The sequence below is a fragment of the Dendrobium catenatum genome, unplaced genomic scaffold (assembly GCF_001605985.2).
Source record: "Dendrobium catenatum unplaced genomic scaffold, ASM160598v2 fragScaff_scaffold_655, whole genome shotgun sequence".
Classification (NCBI taxonomy): domain Eukaryota; kingdom Viridiplantae; phylum Streptophyta; class Magnoliopsida; order Asparagales; family Orchidaceae; genus Dendrobium; species Dendrobium catenatum.
In genome coordinates this window covers 11,172-22,664 of record NW_021319117.1, presented here as the reverse complement: position 1 = coordinate 22,664, position 11,493 = coordinate 11,172, and the positions used below count along the sequence as shown (strand labels likewise).

At 36.5% G+C, this 11,493-nt stretch overlaps 1 protein-coding gene across 1 annotated transcript; it reads right to left on the bottom strand.

Annotated features, from left to right (window-relative positions):
• Positions 1-3,052: 3,052 nt before the first annotated feature.
• Positions 3,053-10,562, bottom strand: LOC110104570 (probable serine/threonine-protein kinase PBL1). Its single transcript, XM_020833736.2, has 5 exons — positions 10,478-10,562; positions 8,856-9,492; positions 7,181-7,438; positions 6,068-6,187; positions 3,053-3,845 (listed from the first exon to the last, which is right to left on the bottom strand). The coding sequence occupies exons 2-5, from the start codon at positions 9,489-9,491 to the stop codon at positions 3,216-3,218; spliced, it is 1,644 nt and encodes a 547-aa protein (XP_020689395.1). The 5' UTR covers position 9,492; positions 10,478-10,562; the 3' UTR covers positions 3,053-3,215.
• Positions 10,563-11,493: the final 931 nt, after the last annotated feature.

The window sequence follows — 11,493 nt, the reverse complement described above, 5'->3', positions numbered from 1 at the left end:
TGTTATATAATTGGTATTGACTAGTTGAGGTGCATACGTATCCAACACAATAAACTCCACCTCATATTGCATTACTATCTTGTCCAACTGCAACAATCTCATGAAAGCCTCCTGCATCTATTGTCAGGCTAACGGAGGAACAAACCAGTTTTTGAAGATAGTAAAATACTCTATCCAAGTGATCTCTTCATTCATCTTTCCTTGAAATTTCTCTCTCTATTATCAATCCACCATCTCTCAGCTTTTCCTTCAAATAGGAACATTACAAGTGGTACTTTTCGATTCTCTAGGCATTGCACATTGTTAAATGTCTTCTCTATCATCAATAACAAGTCCTTTGCTGCCTGTGGCTCTACAGCTGCCTTGAACAATAGTGACTTCAACTAATGGAACATATGTAGTTGTCTGTCTTCTTATGATTTCTTGTATCCCAATTGTCTACTATGAGTATCACTCATAGCCTGTGCAAGCATACTAGCTAGCTGCATCAAACTGTTAGAATTCACTGGAGCTGTTAATGTTGCACTCTATCCATTATATGTATCATGATCGGTAGGGTCCATATAATGCATTTTCGGGTTTTTAAAAATTATAGAAAAATATTTATAAAATAAATTATTTTATTTAGAAAATATTAATGAAATCGGTCTGCAAAACGTATACCTGATGGTCCCAAAATTCTTACTTATACAGACACATGTCAATTTCTTAAGGATTTGTACTAGTGCATGAAAATTATGAAAAAAAAAATGGTAATTAAAATACTACAATATAAAAGCTATGGTGAAATCAATTTTCAATTTTGGCTTAAAATAGCTATGAAAAATTTTCATTTATTTTTGGATCAAAATATAGGCTATTATAAAATAAGCTATAACATATTATATACTTAGATTAATAATGTATACCCAAAATATTTATAGGTATTTGATTCAGTTCAAGTTGGATATACCCAATAAAATTAATCTAAGAACTTATCGAGTTAACAACAAAATCGTGTGAGTCACTATAAAGTCAAGTCATAACAAACCCATCAAATTAACCTATATGCACTTGTGTAAACTTGGGAACTCATGATGGAAGACATCCCAACATGTTGCGACTTCTCTCAAAAAAGTTAGCATCCTCTCCCGATAAGTTAATAACTTCTCCTAGCAAGTCAGTGACCTCTCCCAGAAAGTCCATATCTTCTCACAACAAGTTGATGACCTCTCCCAAAAAGTCAATGACTTCTCTCAATTGGTTGATAACTTCAATCCGTAGGTTAGCGACATCAGCAATCGAGATGATGACCCAAATTAGGGGTTGTCCATGTGCCAAATTACTCACATGTATTTCATATATATCAATTATATTTGGGGTGATATATTTTAGGCTACACATTTCACATATCTACATATATTATTGTATTTTGTATAACTTTTCAAATAGCCCCCTCAATACCCTATAAATATGTGATCAAATGGCCATTTTAGACTTACAATAATATCTACAATAAATTGGATAATTTGAACAATATAAAAAATCTGATCTCTCTCTCTCTCTCTCTCTCTCTCTCTTATCCACTTGAATCTTATGAGCCATGCTAATAAGATTGAGTGTCACCCAAGGATAAATTTGCATCTGCATCCACTTAGTGCAGTGAGCATGGGCTAATGCTAAAGATTAAAAACCTATCATTGTGAGAAGCTAATATGTAGAATAGAGAAGAATTCGTTAACATAAAAATTTAGATATTGTTACCAATAAATAACCAGCTCAAGAAAACTCGCAAAGTACTTATGGAACTCGCACCTCCTTTAGAAAAATTTTCCTTCTATTATTTAAAAAAGAAAAGTTGAAAGTAAAAGAAATTAGAGTCATAAGAACAACTTTTTAAAAAACTTGATTAAAAAATTTCAATATCAACTCTTAAGTTCGAAACTGGCCAGCTTGGTTCAAAGAAGTGGACAGGGAAGGCTTATATCCATTTTGGAGAAGCTTATTTTCTAAATAAATGCTAATCTAATTAAGTAAAAGGTTTGACTAACTGATATAATTGATTTAAAATAAAAGAATTAGCATAAAGAAATTGCCCAAATTTAAAACTAAAATTTACTTGCACATGCTTAACAAATTTAGGCAATGTTTAAATTTGCTAAGAGAAACTATCTTGGTAGTAATGTCTATTGGATTGTCATCTCTAAATATTTTTACAAGCTTTACTACACCTGTATTTACAAAATCATGAATGAAATGATAACAAACATCCACGTGCTTTGTCCTTTCATGAAAAACTAGACTTTTACGCATATGTAAACCACTATGATTGTCTATATAAAATGTGACGATGTTATGAAAATACCAAGCTCGATAAGCAGACCATGTAATCAAATTGATTTTTCATTAGCTTGTGTCGGTGCAATATACTCTGCTTCTGTTGAAGATAAGACCTCAATTGATTGCAAATGAGAAGTCTCAACGTGCTAAGCTCTTTTGCAATCAATTGTAGCATTATACTCAACAGAAGCAGAGTATGTTACAACAACAATAACTTATATTACAAATTATAATAATCTCATGTAAAGTCAAGTCTAAAAATTACTAGACTACTCATAAAAGAGCTAAGGCCATAGGGTTGATAGATAATCTCAGCTTAATCAAGTCACCTTTTGTACTTAAATCCAAATTTGAGTATCCTTAACAAGAAAAAAGACAATTAGGAGGAAAAATTCAAAGTAAAAGGCTATTTAGGGATTTCAATATTTGTTATTTTGCTTTAAATAGATTGTTTTCTCTAAAGCTAGGATTATCTATCTTTTGTTGAATTTGGGAGTTCTCTGAAGTTTGTTTGGACTCTAACCATCGACTAAGGATTGGAAAGAATGATCTTCCTCTCGAATTGAATATCCATTGTATCTTGTTCATTTTATTCCAAATTTCATCAATTTCGAAACTTTTCAAATATTTGCCTTGAGAGACTTCTTCTCAAATTCAGATTTCTACTAGCTGAAATTCACTTTCAGCAACAAATTATTCAATTCCACACTTTGATCCATCACATTCACAAGCCTTACTATAACCCATATCTACAAATTTCCCATTCAGAATCATTATTGTTCAGAAGGATACCATACATATCTGAATCATTCTTATATCAGACTAAATGACCATATTGCAAAACAAACAAAATAAACCAAAAAAAAAATGAAAATGTAGTATACACTATAAAGTAATTAGAATCCCTCCACACCAGGCCTACGAACTGTTGAAGATGGTGACCTCCTCACAGAACTTGTCCTATATTCCTCCAGTGTGAGAATGGAAGCACAAGTTACAGGAGGTACAGACACTCTCAGTGACATTCTGGGTGAAACTAATGGCTGGGTCGCCGAAGATGGAGGTGAAGGTGAAAAATACATTGGTGGCGTTGGGAGAATTACACCATTAAGGCTTGATGACTTCGACATCTGCCTTCTTGCAACTGATGAAGGTTCTTGCAGAGGATACCCGCAAGGATATTTGATATCTTGTAGATTAATGAGAGCTTCGACGATGGTCCTCATGGTGGGTCTTTCTGAGGGATCTTTTTTAAGGCATTTGAGAGCAATATCGGCCACAGTGCGAGCAGCCTTCGGCGGACACCGCCCTTTGATTCTGGAGTCCATGATAAGGGATAAGCGGCAATCGTCGGCGAGGAAAGGCTTGCTCCATTTGACGATGTTTCGCTCCTCTTTAGGGTGGCGAGAATCAAGATTCTTTCTTCCAGTGAGAAGCTCAAGAAGGACAATGCCGAAACTCCATACATTGCTTTTGGGTGTAAGCAATCCTTTCTCTAAAGTCTCTGAGGATAGATTTGCAGTGGCCTGGAAGAGCAGCAGCCATTATTGATTAGCTTATTGTATACTGAAAAACTCAAATATTTGCATGATCATTCATCAACCTTTATTATAACTATATTGTGAATGCTGATATGCATATTAATCATATAGTTTCATATGAGAGAAGGCCCAAACCTCATGAGCGGTGTTAGAAGACAGGACCTAGGAGAGGATTGAGGAGGAGATGGTGGAGAAAAGAGCTGAGATTAGATTGCTGTCAATCAGACGCCAAAGGTTGTAATTGGGATTGTTCGTGTCGGAGGGAATGGAGGTGTCTCCTGCAACATCAAAATCTGCTCCAGGATCGTCCGGGCTGATCTGGATCGTCCCGGGACGATTAGTGTAAATTTTGCTCCAGATTCTGTACAGAAGTTACAGGAATGATTTCCTGTAGGGATCATCCAGGCCGATCTGGGATCGTCCCGGAACGATCAGTTCATGGCAAAAGTCAGAGAGCAAATCGTCCTGGAAATTAATTATCGTCCTGAGAAATCGTCCCAGACCGATGTGGATTTGTTCAAATCGGCCGGGCCGATCAGAGTATTTTAAAGCTGAAATCAGTCATTTTGAAGAGAGAGAAAAATCAGATATTTTATAAAAAAATCCTTTTGAGGAGAGAGAAACTCGAGGAAAAGATTGGAAAAATTGATTTTCGGACGACGCCGGGCCGTTTTCGTCCGACGAGATTGTTCAAGAAAGTGTTGTACGCAAGGTAAGGCACATTCCGCCTTTCTCAATTTTCAGAACGGTGCAATTTCAACGAGTTTTCTGTCCGGATTTTATTTTTGTTAGCAAATTTCGTCCGTATTTTCCGATTGGTTCAGTTTTTACCGCGTAACTTTTGATATGTTTCTGAGGTGCCGAGTGTGCACATTTTGATTATTTTCTGGAGAATTTCGACTGGGTATTTTTGATTCCGCGGTGTTTTCTTTCGACTGCAATTTTGGGCAATGTCTAAAAATATTGTGGCAGTAGAATAAAAGTCTTATATTATTGCTGTGAATGTTCAGTGGTAATTTGGTAGAATTCTGATTCTGTCAATTTTGTGTAAATTCCGTATACTGCCGTTATACTGCCGGATTTTCGTACGATTTCTGAATTTTTCTGGATTTGCTCTGACATGACATGTTATGATTTTATATGCTTTTGGGAGCCATAAGGGAAAGGTGCTGTAAGCACAAGGGAGCTATAAGGGGAAGTTCTGAGAAGTTCTGTGAAGTTCTGAAATTCTGTATATCTGTTCTGTTCTGATGCTATGAGCACAATTGGGAGCTAAAAGGGGAAGTTCTGGTGCTGTATGCACAAGGGAGCTATAAGGGGAAGTTCTGGTGCTGTATGCACAAGGGAGCTATAAGGGGAAGTTCTGGTGCTGTATGCACAAGGGAGATATAAGGGGAAGTTCTGAAATCTGGAAGTCTCTGAGGATAGATTTGCAGTGGCCTGGAAGAGCAGCAGCCATTATTGATTAAGCTTATTGTATACTGAAAAACTCAAATACTTGCATGATCATTCATCAACCTTTATTATAACTATATTGTGAATGCTGATATGCATATTAATCATATAGTTTCATATGATAGAAGGCCCAAACCTCATGAGCGGTGTTAGAAGACAGGACGTAGGGGAGGATTGAGGAGGAGATGGTGGAGAAAAGAGCTGAGATTAGATTGCTGTCAATCAGACGCAAAAGGTTGTAATTGGGATTGTTCGTGTCGGAGGGAATGGAGGTGTCTCCTGTGAAATGGCCGGCAAGTTCATTCTCCGTGAAGTGCTGGACGCCAGATCGGATATGTGTCAGAGTGAGTTGAGTGGTGACAAGGTTTTTAATGTTTGAAATCATAAGTTTTAGAGGTGCAGAGATGACAAAGGTAGAGAGGGAGGCAAAAAGGGTAGAGGAAGGGCGCGGAAGGGATTCTTGATCCCCATGGCTGCTCTGATACCATGAGAGAAGCGAAGAGGGCAGAGGACAGGAGCAGGAATAGAACCGAGCGAACAGAGAAAATGTATTATTATTGATGTGTAATAGAATACATAGACATATATATATAGAGCTAAGTTAACCATACAAGACACATCATACACAGGTCGCTAACACCATAGTGATTGTTTCTGGTTTTCAAGCCTTTGAAATACCAATAAGGAGAAAAAGTTGAATCTTAGCTATGCAGCAACTTGGTCATTTTTTCGTGATAATATACATCACTTACCACTGAAGTGTTTAAGACCTCAGCTTCTGGAGGATAGCTAATACTTCCATATCCTGATAGCTTTGCACTGAAGTCTTTGTCTACTTGTATGTTGGAAGTTGAGAACTCATGAAACATAGCCTGTAAGAAAAAGGGAACCAATGAGAAAAAGATTGATCATGCACGCATAAATGGAGACAAACGGAAAAAAATTCAGTTCTACAAGGTCAAGTGAGTAGGAGTTTTTTGCTGTGTCTCCTCATAGATGTTAGGACAAGGAATCAAACAAATTAAAATGAAATAGAAAGACGAATATATGGAGAAAAGGTTTATCATAAAAAGATAGCAACTACGACTATTAAAGATTTAAAGATCCATGATTTCATTTTGAGTCTAGACAGATTTTATAATAGGTTGGCTCAAATTGATCTTGATTCAAGCCATACATGGCTTGATGACTTCAATCCAAGTTCAATTTGAGCTAAAAACTGTTCCAATCTTGATTAACTTTCAATTTTCTAAGGCAAATTCTTAAGTAAAGCATCCATGCATACAAGAATATACTTTTTATCCAACCTTGAGTTGGCTCAATCCAACATAGCTCATCTCAAATCAAACTTCACTCAGTAGTTGGCTCATTAAGTTTGATTCGAGCATAATCCGAGCTGAAAACCTGATCCGGTTTTCACACAATCTTCAATGTTTGAGGTAAATTCACAACCCTAGAATTAGGTCATGCTTTATGGTATGGAACCAGAAATTTAACTTGAAAGCACTGCCATATTACTCACTTTATACTAAGTTGGTAAGAAAAATGCTTCTAGTATGATTGCATAGCAATACATAATTCAAACCGGAAAAGCCAAAACAAAAAAAAAATTTAACCAGTGGCTGAACACTAACAAAGCCATTTTTTAAATTAACAGACGCATCAATAGATGAATGCAACTCAAATAAAAACTCCATAAAAGTTCTATAACCCAAATATTTCTTAATTTATTTGACATAAATTCTTAAGCAAAATCACGAGTAGCAGCAATAGCAGAAAGTTTCTTTCAAGAGCATAGAACAGGAGATGGACACTCAAAATTCATGCACAACACAAAGTATTATACTAGAATTATAGTCTCTCACCTGAAAAGGCCCTTCTTCATGCAAGAATGCGAGACCGCGCGCAGCAGAAAGGGCCAGTTTTATCCGTGCAGACCAGTCAATCGCAGGTCCATCAGATCGCGCATAGAGCAGTCGGTCTAAACTTCCATGATAGAGTCTCTCATAGACCAATATTCGTTGATCAGAACCTTCACGAGCATGGAAGCCAAGCAACTTACACAATTGGGGATGTTGTAAAGAGGCTATCGTGTTCACAGCATTAATGAAATCTTTCAGATTCTGCAAGTAATAAATATTCTAGATTCAAGACTGGTCCTTTGTTTTCAATAAATTCATGTAAGATTTGAGCTTTAAACTTGCTCAACAATACTTCTAAAAAAGGAGCTTGACCTTGTAAGCAAAAATATCAGTTAGCTTATGAAAGTGTATAAACAAGCTTATAAATCAAGATACAAAGGTCCTTTTATGAATGCATATATACCCCTCAAATAAGCATTGAAATAAACAAATCATACAAGCGGCTTTAAATGTGTCAAAAGAAGTTTCCCACTCTGAAGCAAATAACATGATCATTGTGCTTGCAAACAAGTTAAAAGAGGATAATCTGTTTATCATCTACAATCCACGGAGGAATCGAGTCACTATAAATTCTTATTTCACTCACCATGTACCACTTCATGTGTATTCTTCAGAAATGTAAGACTTAGGCCATCTCCAACCGAAAAACTCAATTTTCACTCCAAAATATAGTAATACTCCAAAATGCAGTAACTCGTCTTCAATCAAATTCCATTTTCTAACACCAAAAAATGAATATTTTGTGTATATTTTTTCTCATACTTTATTTAACCTAATTTTCAGATTTAAAAAAAAATGCGTGTGAACAATGTGACACTAGCACTGTTCACCCTCACATGAAAGGCGCCATTTTTACCCATTTGCAGGAGCAAACGACAGACGCCCAATGAGTGTTAGGCGTTCGATTGGAGATGATCGGGGCCAGAATTGAGCAAGATTCATCTTAAAGCTTGCCAAACAGATATATGGAACGTTAAATCCTAAATATTTATCCCATTTTAGCCCCGTTATTAATTAAATCCAGTATTTGTTAAATCCCATCATTTATTGGTTTTAATAAATTTAAGGATTTCTAACTCTTACATACCTAAATCCTTAAATAAATTGCCAAATAGTATATAAGGAATCAAGATTTATCTGGATTTAATAGTTATCAATTCACAAAATTCTCATATTTTTAACCCTATCAAGATTTACTAAATATGGATTTGCAGGATTTAATAAATCCAACCTGCAAGAAGCTCAACTATTGCATCTTGTTCAGGGACTTTCATAGGTCTAATTGCAAGGCGCCCGTTATCGATGTGTTCAATTATTCCAATGCGGTATAGGTGAGTACTGATCCATGGATAAAAGGGTGTTTAGAAAAACCATTTACATTTGACTTTTGTTACCTAAAAAGTCCAGACATGCCACAATACAGGTCTGCAACGGCATGCCATGAAATGGCACTTACAGTGCAGCCTATGGTAAAAGCAATAATACAAATTTTAATCACAAAGGAACGCCTTTCATATCAACTTGAAGATAAGTAGAATTACAGACAATACTTAAAAAATACAACAGCCTAAGAAAACCTTTTTGGCATATCATGTAATGATACATATGTAAGTATTACCTGCGAGGAGGGAAGCAAGCGAGTGACCGTGGCTTCAAGCTTCTTTGATCCAATTGAATCATCGCCAAATGTTGCCTTGTACAAAGTAGATGAGATACCTTCAGAAACACACCTATCAGTTGAGAAATGTTGGCATGCAGCAGCAATCTCTTCATAGGTAAAGTTCCGAAGGCCTCCTCCGGCTATGGGAGGCAGAGGCAGGGGACCTGGATTTAGGACATGGTGACCACTAGCAGTAGATTTAAAGCTTCCTATATTCTTCAGTACGCAATTGGCCCGCGGAGATGGCAATGGGAGAGGAACAGGCTTTGAGAATCGCTGCTCTTTTGATGGCTCACCTCGGGCCTTGGATTCTTCTTGGTCATCCAATTCAATAGAAGGAGAAACATATTGATCAACCAAAATTAAGCTTGAAGGAGCAGATAGTGCCCGGGCTCTGCTATTGATTGTTCGGTTGGGTTGTTGAACTTGTTTGTTTCGACCCCTAAAACTTGGAGGTGCAGATTGGAGAGACGGCCCCCGAACTTCCGGTTCAGGAAGGGCGGTGCTGATGTTCTCATTTACAGAAACTAGCTTCCTGCTCAGAGAATATGCGTTTATCTTCTTCTTGCCTCTCAAAACTGTAAAGCAGCCCATCCTGCAACTCCAGAAAGTTCAGTTTCACCAGACAGTGGGAAGAGCAAAAGTGATAATAAACAATCAAGATAAGTTTTTGCATGAAGGACACAAAGAAGCTACAATCAAAGAACAAGCTACTGAGTTTTAGTAAGATGGGATTGACATTACATGACTACTTTATAGCTATGAAAATATAGAAACCCAACCTGAAAACTCAAGAAAATAATGCACTAGCACTGGTAGATAGAGTTACACCTTAGTGTTTTTTTTTTTTGCTTTGCTTTGGGACATTTAACCCAAGATCTCTTGGTTGGTAGCCAAAGCTCCCAACCAACAGACTAAGGTGCGCTGAGTTACACCTCAGTAAAATCCTGAGAAAACTTATCTTATCTTACAGCTCCTTCACTTAATTTCCAAAGCTAACAGGGTGATACCAAACAGATACAAGAAAGGAAAATCAATTAACTTATTTTACTAAGTTAAGTAAGCTAAGATAGCTTTGTCCACCTAACATAATTGTTCAATAAGATATAATCAAATTTCGACTTTTTGGTATCAGAGAAGGCAAGTTTCAGCAAGTGGTCAAATTAAACGGCACAATCATGCTAAATAAAAAACCAAGGGCATCATCACATCAAACCAAATAATCTCTTCCCCAAAAAGTAAGACTTTGCAGCAAAAAAAACACATCCAATTCCCTTCCAATTCTCAATGGCTGCCAAAAACTTCCAAATTTAACAAAGAATATTCGAAATAGCTTACCAACGCACAGATCTTAATAAAAAAGGCAATCCCTCACCAGCTCACATCTTTCAGCATCAGAAAAGTGCAAACCCTAAATCCCTAACCTAAGCAACATGAATCCAACAAAAAAACACACATTTTGCAGACCTACCGATAACCCGTAAGCTTCTCTAGCTCCTCTAAATCCAATTATGGAATGATTTGTAAGATATTTCGCCGAATAAAACCACAAAAAAGAACAAAAACATAGGCAACCTTACCTCCGTAGAAGCTCTCCCGCTTCGCCAATCCAAACGCAAAACAGAGGAATAACTTTGAGCTATCGCCAGTAAGGAACGAGACAAGGAGGATGAAAGAATAAAGGCAGAATGCAAATAACAGATATTTAAAAAATAGTAAATTTAAATGGAGAAAGCAACGTCAGAGGCAGAATACAGAGTTGATGGAGACCAAGCGGCTCTCTGGTCAAAGCCGCAGATATAGCGAAAGCTAAAATGATGACTGCTTTTGGCGTTTTCTCTCTTGCCGACTTCCCAAAATGTCCCGCTTGTTGCGTAAAAATAACTATATTACCACTCCCAGACTCCCAGTGGACTTGTAATCCAGCTAAAAGGGAAATAAAAAAATATATTTAAAATAATATATATTTTTAAGATTTACTCGAATATTATTTAGAGTTCTAGTTAATGATGAGTGGTTAGCTTTTATCCCTCTTTTTTTTTTTCCTTAATTAATATTAATATAATTAGCTATCTATCCCACCTCTTTATACGTTGTTGTTGGAGAAATTTTCTATTCGGATCATTTTTTCTAATTCTTCAGAACGACTCTTCTCATTATAAGAGCTGGCGTTTTCAATTTAAAAATTACTGGACCCATAAAAATGATTAGACACTCTCCTTAATGTTTTCTTGGAACCTTTTATTGGTAATCCGATTGTGAACTTTTGTCACAAACTTGGCAAGATGAAGAGTTGTATCAAATCTAAAAACAGGGCCTCCTCCACTGTTATTGAAGAAACTTTAAGGAAGTTGCATGATAGGCAAAATTTTTGCCTATACCTTCTGAAATATGATCCTACTATTGTGCAACTCAATGCTGACCTTAAAGTCATAAATTTCGAAATTACTGTTCTCACTGATTATTGGTCCTCTTGGATTATTCAAAGATTCAAAGACCTAAGACGAAGTGGTTAAAGCATGAGGAAGATGATATTAATTTTCTTTATTTGAGAATTCGAATAAGGAATAACTACAATGGTGCTTCTATTATTTCG

Bases quoted from the DNA above. Each gene is read 5' to 3' on its own strand.
- LOC110104570 (XM_020833736.2), bottom strand. From the start codon at position 9,491: ATGGGCTGCTTTACAGTTTTGAGAGGCAAGAAGAAGATAAACGCATAT. The intron at 7,439-8,855 runs GTAATACTTACA...TATTACTTGCAG, and splicing joins GCTTGCTTCCCTCCTCGCAG to AATCTGAAAGATTTCATTAA. The intron at 6,188-7,180 runs GTGAGAGACTAT...TTTTTCTTACAG, and splicing joins ATGAAGAAGGGCCTTTTCAG to GCTATGTTTCATGAGTTCTC.